Source organism: Trachypithecus francoisi, unplaced genomic scaffold (genome assembly GCF_009764315.1).
Source record: "Trachypithecus francoisi isolate TF-2019V2 unplaced genomic scaffold, Tfra_2.0 Lachesis_group12, whole genome shotgun sequence".
In the NCBI taxonomy this organism is placed as follows: domain Eukaryota; kingdom Metazoa; phylum Chordata; class Mammalia; order Primates; family Cercopithecidae; genus Trachypithecus; species Trachypithecus francoisi.
In genome coordinates, this window is record NW_022681457.1 from 87,647,672 (window position 1) to 87,668,807 (window position 21,136).

Consider the following 21,136-nt stretch of genomic DNA (forward strand, 5'->3'; position numbering starts at 1 on the left):
TGCCACTTGAAAAAAAATTTATTATTGCTAATAAACAACGTTGTTTTTCTTTTTAACCCCTTTAGCTTGTTCCCCCACGGATCCTACTCCATCCCACGACAAATTAGTTTCTCTTTATTCTTTCTTAGGAGAATGAGAGAGGGAGCACCACCCCCTCCTGCACAGTTCCGGGAGAGGGCTGAGAGGGAGCGGGTCCGGCGCACATGCCCCCCCATATCTGTGGGGTGAGCGGTCTTCCTCCTCCGCAGCCCCGGGACCGGCGCACCGTCAAGTCCAGCTTCCCACAGTAGGGGGTCTGGCTTGTGCTCTCCCACCTCTACCAACTCCCGAAGCTCCCCTGGCCCAGCGTAGACAATTCTCTGAATTCTGCCTCTCCGAACCCCCAGCCCCAACTCTGCTTCCAGGAGGGATGGGGTTGGGGAGGGAAGCCAGTTCCCGGTCAATCTCCCGCCGCCGCCGCCGTCCAGCCAGCGCCCGCCGCGTGGGAGCCGCGAGGCCAGACTCCGCAGACGGCGGGCTCCCGGTCTCGCTGCTCCGGCGGGCGCGTCTCCTCCAGTTGGTCCGGCCGCTGGGCTGCCGCCGTTTCCCAGCTCGCGGTGCCAGCTCTCGCGCCCCACGCCTGGCTCCCGGGCTCGGTGCCCTCGCAGTCGAAGGGACTGGGGCCGGCGGGGCGGATGGGGACGTCTGGGAAGCGAGGAGAGTCCTCGTTCCCCGGACGTCCCCCCACACTGGGGCCAGGGTCCCCTTCCCCTCTCTCGGCGCAGGTGTGAGCGCGCGAGTGTGTGCCTCGGCGGGTGTGAATGTGAAGTGTGTGTGCGCGGGGGAGTGCGCGGAGGGAGCGCGGGCGGCGGGCGGCGCGGGAGGCGGGAGGCAGGGCGCGGGGGAGGGGGTTGGGAGGGAGAGTGTGCGCGCGTGCAACTCCACTCCGGGGCTTTGTGCGAGCCCGGGCGATAGCATCGGCGGCGGCTGGAGGAGGAGCGGCCGGAGACGCGTGCAGCCAGCCCGCCAGCGCCCGGCAGCCGGGGCAGGTGGGAGCCCGCGCGGGAGCCGAGCCGACGCGAGTCGGAGCCGGAGCCGAGTCCGAGCAGAGCCCGGGCGGAGCCCAGGAGCCTCGCTCGCGGGCAGCTCGTGGGCGGCAGCCAGGCGGGGCGGGCGCCGGCGGGGCGGCCCCCCAGTAAGATGTGCGCCGCGCCGCGGGGCGCCCCCCACTCGCAGCGGCGCTCGGGAGCCGGGCGGCTGGGCCAGGCGGCGCCTTCGGGGCTGCTGCGCGCCCGCGCCTAGAGCTGCCGCCCCAGGGAGCCCGCCACGGCCGCGCCCCGGGCACGCTCGGCGGCGCCCAACGATGACCGCTCCCTGGCGGCGCCTCCGGAGTCTGGTTTGGGAATACTGGGCCGGGCTCCTCGTGTGCGCCTTCTGGATCCCGGACTCGCGCGGGATGCCCCACGTCATCCGGATCGGTAAGGGCTCCCTGGAGCTGGGGGTCAACGTGCGCCCGGGCGGGGGCGGGAATGGGGGGCCTCCGAACGCGTTCCTGAGAGATTTTCCTAACCTCTCTCCGGGCTGCTGAGCCGGAGACCACCGGGAGCTCGTCCCTGTGAGGACAAAGTTCCAGAGTCGGGGTCGCGGGCCTTACTTATTGGGGAGGAGGCCGCCGGGCCGCAGCGGCGAGGGGCCCTTGACGCGCTCCTGGGAGGTCAAACCTGACAGAGTGTGGCGAAGGTTTCCAGTGCAATCCCGAGTCGCGGGCGCATTTCGCGGCGACTGCCAGCATGAACCGCAGCCTACCGAGTTCTGCGATCTGGCTTCTCCGCAGAGTGGGGACCCTGGGGAAGGCGCCAACTTCTCTCCTCTGCTCACCTCACTCCCCGCGGGCCGCTCGTCCCCACCTCGGGCATAGCTCGAGTGGCTGCGGCGAGGTCGCAGGGCACAGATTCGCATGACGAGGACAGCCGGTCTTCTCTCCCGGTGGTCGCCCTTGGCCTCAGTGGCACCGGTTCAGCCCCGTGCAAATGGGGCGGGGGTAGGGGGAGCGGCCCCTGCTGCCCGTTGCAGCTGGTCCCTGGGGCCAAGGCCTCTCTCCGCCCGGGGCAGCGCAGGTAGAGGGAAGGGACCACGGAGGCCGGCCAGCGCGGCCCGGGCGGGCGGCCCAGGGACGCCAGCGGTTTTTAAAGTTAGCCCAAATTCCTCCGCAGCTGGCGGCGGCTGGAGGGGCTGCGCGCGGCTTTCGGAGGCTCCGGCTTTTCCGCGTCTCTTCTCGCCCAAGACTCTTACTCCGGGCTTTAACTTTGTTGTGGCCGCCCAAGGCACCCTGCGGGCCTGAGCGCTGCGCGTGTCCCGGGCCGGCGACTGGCAGGGCTGGGCCTGGCTGGGCTACGACGGAGCCTGCATCACCAAGGGCCCTGCGCCCGCCGCTAGGCCGGAGACCTGGGCCGCCGGGGTCACTCGGCGCCAGCACCAGCGCCTGGCACGAGGCGAGCCAGACTCCGCCGAGCCAGGGCCACCCTCCTCCTCTGCAGCTCTTCTCCAGGGCGGACCTTGGGCCATCAGCGGCGTGAAAGAGGTGCCGGAACCGGTGTCGGGCTTGGTTTCAGTACTTCAGATTTTCCTAGGAGGCGGTCAGAAACCCAGCGGGTGGGTCTCCTCCCGGGCGGCCGCCCCGGGACCGGGCCCTCTTGAACTCCTGTCTGGATGAGGCAGACCACAGTCCTCGGCTCTGCCCACGCTGAGATCTTTCGGTCCATGCCCAGGACCCTGGCAGGCAAACACCGGCAGGCACCGGAGGCAGATGAGGCCAGGCACGGGAGGGGACTCTGGGGACAGCCCTTATGGTCAGACTTAACCCTTTGCAGCCCAGGCTGCTCCTGACAACCGAAATGTCTTCTATCTCTGTGCCTTTGCCTGCCCCGAGCCCAACTTGGCACCATTCCAGGGGCAGGAAGCCCCCCCCCCCACCCCCCCGCCAGTAACGGACCAGCGCTTCCTTTATTCTCTGTCTTCTCCCCTCTGCTTTTTTGGGGGCCTGCGTCGTAGAGTGTCCTTGGGGAAAAAGGTGGGGAGACTGAGAAGATGCTATCTGCCCATCGCACGGATTGCAGCTCCCTCTTCCTTGGTCCTTCCTCCACAGGGGTGGGGTGGGTGTGCTCCCAGCCCAGCCTCAGGAATGGAAGTCTTTGGAGGCCCAGAAAGACAGGCTACGGTGAGGGCAGCCTCAGAGGGATAAGCTGGGAAGGCGCAGGATGATGTATCCTTACTGTGAAATTGAATGGGTTAGGGAGTTCCTCCCAGCCCTTAGGAAGAGCATCCCCAAGCCTACCCGCCCTTTCTTGGGTTCAGCGTGTAATAATGCAATTAACGGATGGCAGAGCCCTCCTCTCTTCTAATCTTCTTCGTATTAAGCCCCAGGATTAATTAGCGTGTCAGCCCAGGCCATTTATATCCAAGAGCCCTGCCCCATTTGATTCTCAGCCCATGGACTAGGGTGTTGTGCCTGCGCCAAACGTGACCGCCAGAGCTGTGCCAGTTTGGGCGGAGGATGGGAAGACTCTGAGGCTTCTGGGCTTCTCTGGAGCCTCCTGGGGAGCTGAGCTTCTGTCCTTCTGAGCCCCTGCTCGAACCCCAGCTGGAGCCAGGGAGCTACAGTGGACATGGACAGAAAGAGTGAGAGCGAGAGAGAGAGAATGAGAATATCATGCTAAAACCCAAACACACCGCCTTGGCTGGGCCAGGTGCCATCTCCCTTTTCCCATCTCTGCCATCCCTGGGATCTCAGGGCTCTGGCTGGGGCTATAAGAATTGAGGCCCTCTGGAGTGTGCTAGGTGCTTCTGGTTCTCAAGACTGGCGCCTCAGCCGGCTGAGCTTGGAGCTGAATCCTTCTCCAGCAGCCAGGCGTTGCCGAGTATCAGCCTGGAGAGGGCTTTCCTGCAGGTGTGAGAGGGGCTGTCTGGGCTGGGGAGCATCGTACCCGCCCCCTCTCTTTGTGCCTCTTTTGGGGGCTGAAATTTCCTCTTAGACAAGGAGATGGATAGCTCAGCAGTGTGACAGAGTGTTCAAACAATCCGTCTTGAATAGATGAATTGCATTGCTCCGTCTTTTTGTAATTGTGTCTATCAGAAGGAGAGGTCAAGGCATTGATTGCTTGGATGGTTTGTAAGTAACAAAAGAGAGTAAGGGAGAGAGCAAGGGAGAGAGAATAATTGGATTGTAGTCTGTGGGAAAAAATGATCATTGATTATTTTATGTGAATATGTGGAAGATGTATTCTGTGTATGATTATCAAATGTTGTTCATTGAAGGTTTTCAAGGCATATTGTTTGGCATTTTATTATTATTATCATCGTTATTATTGTTTGGATGAATCCCAGTCTTATCTCATGGAAGGCAGTTTAATGCATAGATTCTCTCAGCCAAACAGGCTTGAGTGACCTCCTGCGGGGACCTGAATTTCCAGGTGGCCTGACCCCAAAGCTGTAGTAGAGGGGCTGCTGGACTTGGAGCCAGGAGGTCTGGTTTTTGCTGCATCTGCCACCAGTTTGTTGGGCCATTTTCATCAAATCACACCTCTCTCTGGAACCCCAGGCCTCAGTTTCTCCATCTGTAAACTATTTGGTTGGCCTTAATGGTTGGTATATTCTGTGGTTTCAAAGTTCCCTTTAGTGCAGCCTGATGGGCACTGTTATGCTACTGTAGGTTTCATGGTTAGGTCTCCCCTCATGTTACGGGCATATGTAGGATTGAGGGCCAACATGGAATTTGAAAAGGGAACTAGACAGTGGTGGCAGCAGCTGGGGAAGCCTGGCCAGCTCTTCTGTGTGTTGAGGAGCTGAAGTGGTTGGTGGCGATCTCCAGCCAGCCAGTGGGGAGTTTTGAAGCCAAATGACTGCAGAGACATAAAGCAGGTGTGTGGGGGGTGGGGAGAGGGAAGGGTTGGCCCAGCTGTGGACTCTGAGCATCTACAGATAGAGCAGAACTGAGCTGCAAGGTCCTGAGTTTCGTGAATGTACAGGGGCCCAGCAAGCAACAGCGGCCGATCCCTGGGGAGAGACACCCCCTCCCTCAGAGTTCCCAAACTGGCCCCATCTGTAACTCTTCTGATCGGTTCACCCAAATTATCCTAAACATTCATCTCTTGAGTTTGGGGGCTGCTGTGTGTAAAACAATGAGAAATTTCTTGCAGTGACTAGTGATGCGCTGAAACATTGCCGCCTTGTAGGAGCAGACAGCCGCTGAATGAAGATCAATAGGGTTTTCCCCCCTGGAAGTAAATAGCTTCAGACAAGACCTGGGAGTGGCCCGCGGGGCCTTAGAGATCGCTAACTTGAGGAATTTCTACCTCCACTTTTCAGCCCAGCTGCTGCTGTCAGCCCCAGCTTTCCTGCTTCTCAACTGGAGTTTAATTTTTTTTCCTGATGCCTGCCTCGCATTGTGCTAAACAGTCTTTTGACGTCAGGATGACCTAGGGTCTTTAGAGGTGGTTTATACAAGGTGATCCAGGCACCCTGGCCTCACTAGGCTCTTTCAAGGTCACCTGCATCCTCCTGTAGCCAGCAGGATGGCTGACCTCAGAAGTCCAGCTCACATGTTGTTTTGAAAGGGCTTTGTGGGGTGGCTCTTTATCCCCAACCCCTCCAGGAATGCAAGCTGCCTAGCTGCTTTTAGGATCCTTTGTAGGGCCTGTGAGCCTTCCTGAATCCCCACGATCCCACAGGTACTCTGTCCCTGCTCCAGGAAACAGTCCCCTCCATGGGGGAGGAAGCACAGATGCCCCCGTGGGCTGTGGAACTACCCCTCCTCTTGAGAGAAGTATAAGGCCATATGCAGCACAGACTACAGGCCTGCTTGGTGAAAGGGTTTCTTTTAGCAGGAGACCTGTTTGATCTCAGTGACTGGGACTGTGTTTTTGGTCTGCTGAGGTGGCGCCTCCTCTACCTGCCACAGCAGCTTCCCCTGTCTCTTCCTCCCGCAGCTGCAGCCTGGCTTCCCTTGCTTGCTCAGAACCTTCCAGAGTTAACTGAGAAAGCGGATGCTTCACTCCACTGGGCAGCGCTCAGAGGAACTGGGGGGGCTCCGCCCTCCCCGCCTGGCAACAGAGAGGACCGATGTTGCAGGAGCAGGGCCCTTGTTGAGGCTAGCACCCAGCCGGCACTCGCTTGTCCTCCAGAGGCCGGTGTGGTAGGGCTGCAGCTCTGGGAAGACAGATGCACCAAGGGCCTGCCTGGTATGGAAATAGAGCTGATGCAGATGGGGCTGGCGTCTTGGCCCTGGGCTTGATTCCTGGAGTCGCTCTTCTCCCAGGTGCTGATTCTCCAGCAGCAGCACCAGAGGGCAGTGTGCCTGTGCTGAGACGGCCACCGCAGTGTCTTCTGCCTGGGGCCCCACCTGGGTCTGGAGCAAAATCAGAATAATGAAACAACAATGACAACAACAATACGATGGCCCCAATTTATTGTGCAGTTATTAGCCACTAAGCACTGTGCCAAATGCTTTTCAAACAATGACTTATAATGTGGGTAAATAGTAAGTGCTCAATAAATGGAGCCACAGGGTTTTTCTCTTCATATTGGGTAGCCTTCACCACCTACAGGCATTATCCCATTTTACGGGTGAGGGAACTAAGCTTGGTGAAGTTACTTGCCCAAGATCACGCAGCCAGTGAGTGGTAGAAGTGGGATAAGAAGTATGGTCTTCCTGCCTCTGGATCCTGTGCTTTTAGCTGGCTGTGCCATCTGGAGGTGACAAGAAACGGTTTTTAAAGGGGCTGAATGCAGTGCCCCTACCCCCACTCCCTGTTCTGTTTGCTGAGTGAGGTCTCACTGGCTGGGCTGTGTTGGTCCTGCTCTGGGAGGATGGCCATCTGGGCTCTACCATGCTGAATTCCACCAGTATTAGTTTTCAGTGTCAGACTGGCCTTGCTGATGGAGCTGTGTGGCAGATTCGCCGCCTCCAGGGCACAGGTGTGGATGGCCTTTCCCAGCCTTCCCACCAACACACATCCTTCCACTTACTACATCCCACATTGTCCTGGCTTCTGGAATCTGCTCCAGGCTTTAATCTAAGCCCTAAATAAAGGATGGATTCACCCTTGGGTGAGGCCAGTTCACCTACAGGGATCCCACTGTTCTGGGGTCTGTAGTCTACATGTCCCCATTGGAACCACCAGGCTGTCCTCAAAGACATTGTCAAAGCCTTGAGGAAGCCCAAGGGCCTCGTGTCTGTGTCTCCTTCACCCCCCATCCTCCTCACCCAGTGACCTGGAAAGAGAAGGTAATTGGAGAATTAGCTGTCTTTGTTATTCCTTCCTTCCCTCACTTCCCTTTTCCTTCCTCAGTCCTGTTCCTTCTTGCCAACATCCCTTCAAAGCTAATAGGTTTTATGGTTGTTTTATTTTTAAGCAAGAGTCACATCCTGACTTTCTAAATACGGCCTGCTGCCGCTGGGTCCTGGAATATGTGTTGCTGTGTCACAGACACCGTGGTTTGGGTGTGGGGACCTGGATGCAAGAGCCTTCCTAATCCACCATTCCATCTACAAGAGCAAAGGCAAAGGCAAACCCAGACTTACCCTTCTCTGTCTGCGGTGTTCCTTCTCCCAGGGGGACAGGGGAGCCTGGGATAATGGTGGCTGCCAGGCACTGAGCTGTTCTGGAAGTAGGGGGAAGATTCACTGCCCAAAGTCACTACAAAGGTGACAGATTTGGGACAGGCATGGTCAGAAGGGTTATGTTACTTTCTAGGGCCTCCATTTCCCCATCTGTAAAATGGGGATGATATTGCCCATTCGGTTAAATAGGTGTGCTGTCTTTTCAAAAAAGCTTACATGCTATCCACAGTTGAGCATTTCTTTTTGCCCTTGGAGGAGTCTGTGCACAGGGCTGGGAGTAGGGTGATGCTAGGGAGGCCTCCAGGGAGCCAACTCTAAGGAGGCCCTCAAATGAGGACCCCTTTGCTTGCATGACTGACCATGAGAGTGGGTGCCTCCTTAAATCCTGGCCCTGGCCCAGCATCTGAATTTGCTTCTGGAGTATGCTTTTCTTCCCACTTCTCTTTGTGCTCCAGAGACAAATCCTAATTGAGCATGATTTGGAGAGATGAGACCAAATTGAGGGCCAGGAGACTGGGTTTGAGGACAACAGGTTGTTCAGATTTTCTTTTGTCTCTCATAGCCATGTTTCATAGCAGCCATGCCCCCAGAGCCCTCTGCCCTTCCTTTCTTTGTTTTATTTCCTTTGGAAGTCACCTCCAGGGTCCACACTGCCTCTCCTTCTTCACAGCTCAGCTGCCCAGGTCCTTCACCTTGCTTCCTTTGACCTTTACACCTTGTTTACTAATAGGATTGACCTTGGCCGTGGTTATCTGGGGGCGAGTTGGTGTCTAGGCTTTCTCTAATGCATGTGTGTCGTGCCTCCCTGACTAGACAAGGAGCTTCTCAAGGGTGTCTCAGGCCATCTCTCCCCCATCACTTCCAAGAAGCAGAATGATTTTTTTGGAGTCAATAATATATTTCATTGATTCTAAGATGGGATTTTTTTTCACATTTTCATATCTCTGACATCAACTCGTGTCTCACATGTCATGTCTAAGTTTACTTGCAGAATTTTTTCTTTCTTGGCACTCTGAGAAAGAATGGCATGTCTTGGGTCTGATGAAATGTGGTGGATCTATTTTTGAACGTGAGTCCAATGTGTACTTGCTGTGTGACCTTGGGGAAGTCACCGCACCTCTGAGCTTCCATTTCCTCATCTATAAAATAGAAGTATTAACGTTAGGTTGAACCATGTGCAGCTGTTGTTGACCTACAAAAATCTTGTGGTTGACCCTTACAGTACTGTCTGCATAGGGTTGTTGTGAGGATTAAAGGAGATAAGGTATGTAAAGCTCTTTGCATAGTGCCTGATGCTTAATAAATTTTAGGAGAAAAAAAGAGGGTTCCCCAAGGGTGGGGCCCCATCTCCACTGACTCTGAGCTATGAGGCTGTCTGCATCTCGTGTGCCCTTGGCTTTGTGCTAACCCCTAGTGCCCCATACTCCATGCAGCCTCGTACATGGCATCTGCCCATTGCTCACATACCCATGGGCCCTGCACTGGAGTTGGTGGGCCTAGCAGTCTGTACCAGTTACCCACTGTGCTAGAGAGCAGGAGAGGTACCCTTCCTTGGATGCTCCTAATGTCAGCTCCCAGACACTGCCTGGCCCATTATTTTGCAGCATTTTGATTAAAATGCATTTCGCCTATGTTCAGAGCTGGGAAGACCCTGATTATGGGATGTTCTTAAGGGGCTGGTCCAGAGAGTCTTGATCAGCCCTTCTCAGATGGGGAGTACCATCTCGCCTCCTGGGCAGGCCACTGGAGACTAGACAGGGTCTGAGGCTGGAGGCCCTAGGGGATAGACACTTTGGCTCTCCTAGGAGACACCAGGTAATGAGGACAGAGGCAAAAGGCAGGGAGGAGAGAGTCCCCATGGTGATCGTACAGATCGGAGATAATGAGATGGAGTGAGATCCAGGGGGAGTGGTGGCTAAAACTCCAAATCCTTTGGTGCCATGCTGAATGGTAGTTAAGGATAGCAAAGAGGGGAAAAGCAGCAAGAAGGAGCTAAGATTCTGGTTTGTGTTAAGAGGGTTCCAATCCATAGGAGACAATTAAGTCTTGCGCTATTAAAGGGACTGATGCAGACAGGCTGCTGACGGAAGGGGGTTTATAGAGTTCTCAGAACAACTGCAGGGATGAGCTCTTTAAATATGGGAATGAGGGAAACTTCTGCAAAGCCTTTCTGCATCTGCTTTGCAGAACTGAAATATGCTATTCCAAAAAGCTGCCCAATTGGGCGGAAAAGCAGGAGCAGGGAGCCAAGGACTTTCCAGGGCTCCAGGCATCACATTTCCTGTCTATGGTGAAGAATCAAATAATCTAGGCTGAAAAGAACCCCAGGGGTCATTCTAGGCCTCTGTTCTCAAATGTTAGCATGTGCCAGAATCACCCAAAGCAATCGTTAAGATGCAGATTGCTGGGCCCCATCCACAGACCTTCTGATTCCGTGGGTCTGGGGTGAGGCCTGAGTGCTTGCCTTTTAAACAGGTTCCCAGATCATGATGATGATGCTCATCTGGGAGCCACACTTTGAGAACTGCTGTTCCAGGTCAGTGGAGGACCCCACTACATACAGGTGGATGGCCAGTCTCCGATTGAATGCCGCTTGCAATGGGAGCTCACCAATTTTAGGCCCCACCCATTCTTTACTGCAGATGTTTTGCCCATGCTAACCTTTGTTGCAAATTTTCCTCTAAAAAGCTAACATGTGTCTCCCTGTAGTTCCAGGATGGCAATATAACTGGGGTCTGAGTGTAGGTTTGAAATTCCTCTGTCTGAGTTTCAACTCTTGATCCCTTCCCTCCTGGCTGTGTGACTTTGGGTAAGTCACTTACTTTCTCTAAGTCTAGATTTCTTTATCTGTAAAATCAGGATAATAGCAGATTTCACGTCATAGGATTATTGTGAGAATTAACATGCCTGGCACAAACGAATCTCTCAGTACATTTAGCTCTCAGTCTAATCTTGAGGATAAGCTCATAGATTCTAGGATCTAACAGCCTGACTTTGAAGGCTGCCTCCCTGACTTCCCACCTGTCTAATCTCGAGCAAACTATTTTTTTTTTTTTTTGAGATGGAGTCTTGCTCTGTTGCCCAGGCTGGAGTGCAGTGGCGTGATCTCGGCTCACTGCAACCTCCACTGCCCAGATTCCAGGTTCAAGCAATTCTCCTGCCTCAGCCTCCTGAGTAGCTGGCACTACAGGCACCCGCTACCGTGCCGGGCTAATTTTTCTATTTTTAGTAGAGGTGGGGCTTCACCATATTGGCCAGCCTGGTCTCTAACTCCTGACCTTGTGATCTCCCCTCTTCAGCCTCCCAAGAGCAAAGTATTTAATATCTCAAAATAATAATGATAATAATAGTTGTACTTGCCTCACAGCGTTTTTGTAAGGACTGAATGAGTTAATGCATGTGAAGTGCTTAGAACACAGCCATGGTAAGCACTCAGTAAATGTTGTCTATTACTCCTGTTATTATGATCTCCCTGCCCACTGACTCTGGCTTGAGTTTGTTCCCTGTCCTACACTAGAGCTCTGCAGAAACACAAAGGCATTTATTTCTTCAGACTAAAGAGGCTTAATTCCTCCAGCATGGTGTCAAGAGCTGACCACAGTGCTACTTATTTATTGAAACCAGTAAGACCATCACCTCCTCAGGTCTCAGCTTTGGTGTCTGGTTGCTTTTTAGCAGCCATTGCAGTCTGTCAATTCATCCTAAGCTGGTGGTCTCATGAGATCATGAGGTCTTTTCCACAAATATTGCCACTGATCTGTAACTTTTCTCATCCTCCCTTTGGCAGTTGATCTTTTGAGCCTAAAGGCGGAACCTATCATTTATCCCCAAGTAAGTTCCATCATTGAACCTTCAGGCAGTTATTCTTACTCATTGTTTCTGGACCACCAGGGCCTATTACCATGTCTCCATGCTTGGAAAGCAGGTATGGGTTACACCCTCTTCTTCTAACCCCTGCCTTCCTCCTGGGGTCTGTGGTAGAGGGGTTAAGTGGTTATTAGCCTATAGTATGATTGGGATTGGGAATCACTATTCTGAATAGTGAAGCTTTTGGGGATTCCCATTCTGATGTCTTGCATGCTTCATGCCATCTGAGCCTGGGATAAACATATCCTCCTTCCCTTCAGCCAGGTCTGCCATAAACACATTAAGCAGGAAATGAGCAATGTCAGAGTCTGATGGCTTTATTCAAATGGTCTTGGATCCACTATCCTACACTTTAATGAGCTTCAGAATTCCACTGGCTTCCTTAAGCCCTCAGGCCCTTTATGATCTGCCATGATTGGCATCTCTAGACTCGTGGACTGTCCCTCCTTGCTTCACCCTCTCTGATCCCCTGCATTGAACATCTAAGTCCCCAGAAGGCACTGTGCTTTCCCCCACACTCTGGGCCTCTGCACTGTCTTTCTTTTTTCTTTTCTTTTCTTTTTTGTTTTTTTGAGACAGAGTCTCACTCTGTTGCTTAGGTTGGAGTGCAGTGGTGTGATCTCGGCTCACCACAACCTCTGCCTCCCGGTTCAAGCGATTCTCCTGCCTCAGCCTCCCAAGTAGCTGGGACTACAGGTGCACGCCACCACACCCGGATAATTTTTGTATTTTTAGTAGAGATGGGGTTTCACTATGTTGGCCAGGCTGGTCTCAAACTCCTGACCTCCCAAAGTGCTAGGATTACAGGCGTGAGCCACTGCGCCCGGCCTGCACTCCATTTCTTTCTTTCTTTTTTTTTTTTTTTTTTTTTTTTTTTTTGAGACAGAGACTTGCTCTGTCACCCAGGCTGGAGTGCAGTGGCCAGATCTCAGCTCACTGCAAGCTCCGCCTCCTGGGTTTACACCATTCTCCTGCCTCAGCCTCCCGAGTAGCTGGGACTACAGGCGCCCGCCACCTCGCCTGGCTAGTTTTTTGTATTTTTTTAGTAGAGACAGGGTTTCACCATGTTAGCCAGGATGGTCTCGATCTCCTGACCTCGTGATCCACCCGTCTCGTCCTCCCAAAGTGCTGGGATTACAGGCTTGAGCCACCGCACCCGGCCTGCACTCCATTTCTTTCTGGCTAACTTCTACTCATACTAAGGTTTCAGTGAACATGTCTTTTCCTCTAGGAAGCATTTCTCAACCTCTATCCCCTTCTGAGTCCCACAGCACCCTCTACTTTTCCTGTTGTAGCACTTGCTGTATTGGTAATTCTTAGTTACTTTAGAGGTAAGTGCTGTACCGGCATGGGCCATAGCCAGGTTGTTCACCACTTAAGTATCCAGTGCTTCTAGCAGGGTGCAGGACTCTTAGTAGATAATTAATAAATATTTGTGGAATAAATGAATGCAATGGTGAATATGGTCATTTGAATATAAGTCCCCCTAACTGCCGTGGCATGCAGCTCAACACTTTTTCCATTTTGTCAATGAGGATTTTATGAAGGATGTTGTTAGTTTCTTCCACGAAGTCAAGGTTCTCATGCTGTCTGTGGTGGTCTTCTGACACACCAGTTCTGCAACTTTTTCTGTGCCAGGACCTTTTAGATTTAATCTACTGGGCAGAGCTAGAATATTTGGGGGAGTGAGCCTTTCTTTTTCAAGCCTAGGATTGGACTTTACATTCATTGTCTTGTTCCTATCATGATGATTTTCTTGAGAGAGACAAGCTGTCTTCTTAAAGAAGAGACTAGAGGAGAGACCACAGTCCTCCTGCCTTTTCTGACCTCACCCCTCTCTCCTTCCCACTTGCCACTCAGCATCTCGGCTGCTCTTTCTGGGAGCTGAACCAAGGAAGAGAACCTCTGCTGTGCTGTTGTTAATAGGCTGAGCACTGAGGACAGCTGTCAGGCAGAACTGTGGCTGGGCCATTGCTCTGCTGCCCATCATAGGTCAGGTCTCTCCTTTTTCTGTCTTTACCACATCACTGGCTCCTGCAAGGATATGTAGACAACTGGTCTACATGACAGCTTGGTGTGAAGTAGAGGTGTTGACAGTTAACCTGGAGATTCAGGCTGTATAGACAGTCAACTGAGGCCCTTTAGCCCTGGGAATATATGCATCATCCACATCAGGTTCTGGGGAAAGTGAGTGTGTGCACGTGTGTTTGTGTCCTTGTAAGAGATGACCATATGGAAGTTTGCTTCTCTAGCACAGACTTCTGAAATTGGGGCTCACCATCTTTCTTTATTCCAAGCCTGATGAGTGAGTAGTGACTTTCCTTTGTATCAGTGGGGAAACTGAGAACTTAAAGGATAGTCCCAGTTCCTGACTGACTGAGCCAATCTGTCTACTCTACCAATGTGGCTGAGAGTAAGGATGGGAGGGGTTTTGCAGTGGAGCCCTGAGCTTCCCCTCCTGAACACAACGGAACTGAGCTCTCCCCTGAGGCCAGCCCACCCCCTTTTCTTGCTTCCCTCCCTGGGGAAACATGACACATCATGAGCAGAAAGAGCCTGTTGCCTACATGACCATTTTTCCTGCCCAGTTTAATAGAGGTGACAGCCGTCTATTTTACTTGTCTCGTAATATTGAATCAGTAAATAAAATATGGGTGAACTCTCAGGTTTAGCTGAATTATGGCTGGTCCATGGGGACTGTGGGCTGGAGGAGAGTTGAGCAGAGAAACTGAATCCTTGTCTTCTTGCAAGAGAAGCAGAGCCTTGCATCTTCCTTCTGGATCCAGGAAATCATTCGGCGCTTGAGGAAGCCAGGCCAGCAAGGTAATCTTGTTTGGTGGTCTCTGAGTCAGTGGAAGAACCAGAACACAAATGGAGGAACCCCAAATGCTAGGGCTACAGGAGCACTACCTGTCCCCATTTTTTTTTTCTATCACGGATTGGGATGCTGAAGACAGAAAAGAGAAAATGATTTGTGCCATGTCCCTTGATAAGCCATAGGAAAAAACAGACAAACATATGGGTCCTCTGACCCTCATCCTGTTAAGAAAACCTGATCTACCCTCCTATTACACACACACACACACACACACCACACACACTTGCGAATTTGAAGTTTTACATTTGCAGTCTTAAGAGAGTAAAAGAGCCTAGACTTCTACAATGTGGAAAAGCAAACCTGTGAAACACTTTTCCGCACTGCGAGAGAAATACAAATTGGATTCGTATGTGTTTAGAAAAAGTCAAAAATAACAGATGCACCGTGTGGTGCAGCAAGAGCCAGAGAGGTTGACGGTCTCCCGAACCTCTGTGTTCAGCACCACGGAGAGCAGCCAGGCCTGTGGGTAGCGGGTGCTGGCTCTTCTAGTATGGGTGGTGTGGTTATTATAAGGTCTTGCTAAACAGGCATTCTTTTTTTCAAATGCTATTCCTTTAGAACTCTGGTAGGCTAGTAAGAACTGTTATTTGTGGTTTTTCAAATAGAATAACGCAAGGTAAAAGAAAATCAAGGTAATAGATGGAATTTTCTCCTTTTTTTTTTCCTTCCACATAAATTGTTCTTAAACCTTTGGTGCTTTGTACGGCTTGTCTGCTAGGGAGCAGCAGCAGATGACAAAACGAGTGAGCATTCCATTGTCAAATATCACACCTGATACCAAGCATCTTGGCTCGGCTTGTCAGCCTCATCTTTCACATCGCATTTTGTAAGTAGGATTGCTAAATGTGATTTCTTAAAAGTATTTTGTGCATTATTATTTCCTGAGTTGTGGAGACCTGCATACCTATAATAGAGCCATATTTCCTGGTAGTAAATAAAATCATTCCTCATTCAGGTGATGGGAATTAAATGTGTCACAGCTTGGTGGCATTCCCCAAACAACCCCAGCGATTCCAGGTGCTCTACCACCTGGATGTGTCTGGGAAGGCTTATGGTGAGGCTGGGCATTGACAAAGCCTCTCCCAGACAGAAAAGTCGTGCCAGGAGTGACCTCAGTGTTTCTCAGAGAAATGGTACGCTTTTATCCATCACTGGGGTATGCAGAGTTGGCTGGGAACACCTGGACTAGCGTTCACAGGGCCGGAGAATGTGAAGAGTGTTAGAATGATATCCCATCCGGAGGAATTGTTTCACTCGCCTCTGAGGAATTTGCCTCTGAACAAGAAGTGAGGTTTAGGCAAATGGACCCCAAGGATTTAAGAGGTAAGATGGCATCTTGGACGTCATACATTAGATAGAAAAATCCAGGATATTCAGGGAGGAAGTGAGCTATGGTAGCTACAAAGTGAGGGCTACTTTAGGGGCTCTGGCTGAAGATATCTCAGTATGAAGGGATTTGGGGCTTTTTGATGCTCCTGCTTGGATTCGCAGAATAAGAAAAATCTGCTTTGAAAATTGTGGTTATTTTTATGCTGTTTGTAATTTTGTGTTTATTTCCTGTCTTTTTCACATGGGTTCTGGGCTGACTCATTGATTCACCAAACATTTATGGAGCACCCCCTCTGTGTACTGCAGAGTACATAGGGTCAGGGATTTGTGGAGGCTCCGGGATGCAGGGGCAATGAAACAGCACTCCTGGGCTTGGTAGTATTTGAATGTCCTCGTGGTAGGTCCAATTAGGTGACCTTTAGTAATAGCCGTGATTCCTTGAACATTTCGTATGTACAGTTTAGACCACAGCCTTGCACTTGGATCTTCCTCATTCCGCAGAGTCCTGGGGAGGAGTAATGAGGCTCAGAGAGATGAAGAGACAAACTGAAAGTTGCACAGTCGAGTTGGCAGGGAGGCTGCATCTCCATTTCACCTTCACTCCTGCTCTCCTTTCTGCCCTTGCCCCTTCTAAATCAGTTCATCACTTACATTGTTCTGAGAGTATTCTTTCACCCCTGAACTGTCACATTTATCCCCCTTCGGGATTCATTTTGTCCAATTCCCTGTCTTTTAGCAGAACTGAACCTTAACTTTTCTAGATGGATGGATGCATGTGTAAGTAGGGGGGTGAAAGGTAAAGGAAGGGGTTAGTATCCAATTTGTAAGTCTCCAAGGGACACAGTCTGTCTCCTCTGGTGAGGAAATTCTTCTTTCTGGCTAACCCAGATCGTTCCTGATGCAGTGTAAATCCATCTCATCCATGGACTTTCCTGGACATGACTGTTCTTGGAGGGTGGGAGGGAACATCTAGCTTGGAAGTCAGTCGCTTAGGGGCTTTTCTTTCTAGGGCTCCACCAAAGGGGCTCTCAGACAATTAAATTGAAATGGCTGCACTTTTGCTCATGGGGGCCTGAGTAGATTTATAATATTTTCTTTTTAAAAAATTGGAGTTTTTTTTCTTGGAGACAATGATTTATGGAATAATCAATTTCTTTATCTACCTAATACATTGGAGCAATCCGTCAATGCAGACATCAATCTCCCCCTGGGGCTGGGGAGGGCAGACAGCCTTTTGAGCCTGACTCATCTGGCAAAAGGTGGCTTTTTCTATGAGTGACTTTGCTCCCCCATCCTGGATCTGAGACCTGCGGTAAGGAGGGTCAGGGGCTCTTCAGCAAAATATTAATGCTTTCTCCTTATTAGTCTCTGCTCTGCCAGAGAGAAATAAGGTGCAGTAAGCTCGTTGTACAGTTTGTAGAGACAAAGGACCAGAAAGGGTGCTCAGAGACCAGAATTTGGAGGCATGCAGGTGGGAGTGGCCATCTCTAAATCTCTAAGGGTTGCGGTGTATGAGAAGGAGCAGATCTGGTGTTACAGGTCCCAGTAGAATCGGGGCCAGTGAGTGATGGTCCAAGAAGGCAGATTTTGATTCAATACCAGCTACCCACATTCAGCGCTCTTTAAAGATTCAGTAAGTCTAGTGCCTTGGAGTCTAGTGGGCTTCCTATTAGGAGCCAGATTCTGGTGTTACCGAATCAGGCCTGTTTTACCCACCGTGTAGTATGCCAGTCACTGAGACGATGAGTTTTGCAGCAGAGAAAGGGTTTATTCATGTGGCAGCCAAGCGAGGAGACAGGAAAACAGGTCTCAAATCCACCTTCCCAAAGATGAGTTTTAGGGTTGTTTATGGGATAGAGGAGCAGAGTGGTCTGAGGCATGGGGAAAGGTGATTGGGGGTGAGGAGAAGTGAGGCAATCAGTTTCTGCACAAGCGTAGTCAAGCTTCATGGCACTTCATAGGATGATGTCTGAAAAAAATGGCAGCATTAGCATGACCTGAGGGTGGAGCTCTTGGCCCTGTGACGTCAAAAGAGGACTCGTTACCCACCCATCATTTGTGTAGGTCCAATTGAAGGTTCAGTGGTCTCACTCAGTTTGAACTGGACAGGAGCAGACTCTAAATTTCTGAAAAACAACTTAAGCAACTGTTAGCATTGTGATCCATGTCAGAGGTGTTATCTCTAGTGAATTTGGAGAGTCTTTAAAAAAAAAAAAAAAAAAAAACCAGCTAAAAGCAAGCAAAGCTGGCTAAGGTTTGACAAACCTATTCAGGTTTGCCCTCAGCTTCTCAAGCACAGATTGGCCAGGGGTGTTATCAAGGGGCTCTGGATTCCTTTCACTGTGAAATTCTAGGCATGCCCAACTGTGCGGCAAGAGATACTATAAAAAATCCAGATTTTCCGAGCTCCCTGAAAAGGCCAGTGCCTGCTCCTGGCTATGCAAACTCTAGGAAGGTCAAACCCGGTAGTAGTGGTTGTGAAGAATACTCTCAGGTTTCTTTTTTATGGTTTTTAGAAATCTTTTTAAAGAAAACAGCTCAACACCTTTTTTTTTTTTTTTTTTAAGAAACAGGGTCTCCCTATGTTGCCCAGGCTGGTCTCAAACTCCTGGGCTCAAGTTATCCTCCTGCCTTGGCCTCCCAAAGTGCTGGGATTACAGGTGTGAGCCTCTACGCCCAGCCTAGCTCAACACCTTTTTTTTTTTTTTTTTTGAGTTGAAGTCTCACTCTGTCTCCCAGGCTGGAATGCAGTGGTGCAAACTCGGCTTGCTGCAATCCCCACCTCTAGGTTCAAGTGATCCTCCCTGCTCAGCTGTCCCAAGTAGCTGGGACTACAGGTGTGTGCCATCACACCCAGCTAATTTTTGTATTTGTATTAGAGACAGGGTTTCACCATATCTCTAATCCACTGATGAATCATTTAACATAATTAAACATTTAATTTGTGTTGGCTAGGTTGGTCTTGAACTCCTGACCTCAGGTGATCCACCCACCTCGATCTCCTAAAGTGCTGTGATTACAAGCTTGAGCCACGGCGCCCGGCCCTCAACACCTTTTGATGTCTCACTCTTCTGAAGACTAGTATCTTTGCTTGGAATTCAAGAAATTCTCTTTCTAAACTCTATTTCTACGTTATGACCCCTTCCACACCCTCATCATTTAATTTTAAGTTTAATTGGTTTTTTAAGTTGAATCAGCCAACATTCAAAAATTTGGACGTTTTATACGAAATTTTGGGTTTCCAGCTTCTCTTCCCACATTCACATATGCCTCAGTCCCCACCCCTCCTTATAGTCATTTCCTGTGCTAGCGTCAGTCACTGTCCTGCTGCTGCTGTTTTTCTTACAGTAAAGTTACAAAGGAAAAGTAAAATGTTTTTATTTTCAGGAGCAAACAAAAGACAGACTAGGAGTGCCAATTTTTTCAAATTTATTTCTCTCACCAGCCCTGTTTCACTGGGTTTCTGTTGGTCCTGCAGGCATTGGGCCACTGACCTACCACATGGGCAAAGAGCATCTCAGAGGCAGGGATCTTGTCCCATTCCTGTTTATTGTGACAATAACAGCAATTGTTTGCTGAGCCCTTTTCCAGCTCGTTTAACCCAAAGGTGAGTCTAATTATTCCCACTTTCCAGATAAGGAATCTGAGCCTTAATGAGGTGAAGGTACCCAGTGGAGTGAGTAAGTGATGGGTGTCACTAAGACTTGAACTCCTGTCTGCCTGACTCCATTGTAATCCCCTGTGTATTCCTAGCAGCTGCCCCTAGCAATGCCCACAACTGGCAATTAGTAAGTGCTGGACACGTCAACTTGAATTCCAGAGTCACGATGGGATGGGGCCAGGTGGGAAACTTCCAACCTTAAGGTGGACAGTGGCACATTTAGATTGCTCCTGATTCTTCTTTCCTTCCTTTGGTGCCTAGCTGGGCACAAGCGGCTGCTGTGCGTCTGTTGGGCGGCATTACCCAGAGTTCAGTTAACATGTGCTGGGCAGGAAATCTGCTCTGAGTGCCTTTTGCATTACTATGTCTTTGAGGCGCATGGACATGATGCAGGCGCGGGAGCTCGGCGGGAGCATTTTAACAACCTCTGTCCTTGTTCGCTCCCTGCAGTCTTCACAGTGGCCGCAGGCCCATCTCTCCGACACAGACCCAGCAACTAATTGGACCTGGATAACAAACTACACAGACACAAGCCCCTTCCCATTCCCCTCCTGGACTGCAACGTGGGAGGCTTTGCAAAGCTGCCACCTTCTGCTGGGGTGGGAGTTGGGGGACAATGGGGAGAGGCTGACCTGTCCATCCTAGACAGGAACAGGGTGCTTGGCACCCTCTCCCTGGCTAGGCTATGGACCTGGGGGCCCCTGTGGCAAGAGCGTGGGCTCTTTGGTGTCAAGAATCCCCTGTGGGCATTGTCAGGAGGTGGCTGCAGAAGGGAGATTTAGTAATGAACAAAGCACTGGCTCCCTAGCTCAGAACAGTGTCTGTAAATCCCACCTTGCACAAATCCTGAAATTTTATTATTCTGCCAGCCCGTTGGAGCCAGGTGGCAGTGGGAAGCTTCAGATTAATTTGGGAGATGTTTTCTTTGCGGAACCTCTGGCTTTCTAGGCAAGTGGATTAAGTTCTGGACCAAATAAGGGCTCTTACTTTCTTGACATTTGGGGCTGGCTTTGCTTTTCTGCCTGCTGGGGTTTACTTTGGGTGTATGAGTTATCTCCACAGGCTACCTTTGCTGTCTGCCCCTTGGGGTCTCTGCTTTAGCACATAATCTCCAGGGAAATGTGGCTTTTCCTTTCTCTCCTACCCAAGGCGGACAGAAATATCTTTCTCCATTGCACCAACCCAGATAGAATCTGGGCAGAAGTTTCTTAGGCTTCAGAATCTCTTGATGCAGAGATGGGACCAGGATATTCTGACCCTGCTGTTTTGACCCTGTTGTTTTAACCCCTGAATGAACCAATGTGGATGAATTCTTATTGAGAGATGAAGAATGAGTCAGAAGTGAAAGCCAGTGATTGAGACAGATATATATATATATATATATATATATATATAGAGAGAGAGAGAGAGAGAGAGAGAGAGAGAGAAGAGAAGAAAAAATAAAAGAAGCTAAATGGCTAAATGGGTTCTGTCACTGGGATGACCAAGTTCTCAAATGCCCAGTGGAGTCAAAGCATCCTCACAGTCAAAATGGCAGGTGTGAATGTCCTAAGAACCCAACTGGGATAACTGTTCTCTAATCCCAACCTGTGTTTCTGGCCTCTGCCTATTTGTAGCTTCCCAGCAGAGGCCACTGGGTGTGGTTTATCTTCTACTAGATAAGTACCATAATATGCTTAAAATTGTGCCTGCCTGTCACAGAGTGAGGCTTAACAGGTTACCTAGTGGAGTTTTCCTGGAGAAACCAGATGGGGCACACGTGATAAGACCTCATTACTCCATTCAGGTATGAAAAGATGTCCAA

The 21,136-nt window shown here is 50.8% G+C and overlaps 1 protein-coding gene across 1 annotated transcript in view; it reads left to right on the forward strand.

Annotated features, from left to right (window-relative positions):
• Positions 1-305: 305 nt before the first annotated feature.
• GRIK3 (glutamate ionotropic receptor kainate type subunit 3) overlaps positions 306-21,136 on the forward strand; it is a 238,139-nt gene continuing 217,308 nt past the window's right edge. Inside the window, exon 1 of the mRNA XM_033227086.1 lies at positions 306-1,457. Within this exon, the coding sequence (XP_033082977.1) occupies positions 410-1,457 (1,048 nt within the window). The 5' untranslated portion in view covers positions 306-409. The remainder of the gene's footprint in view (positions 1,458-21,136) is intronic.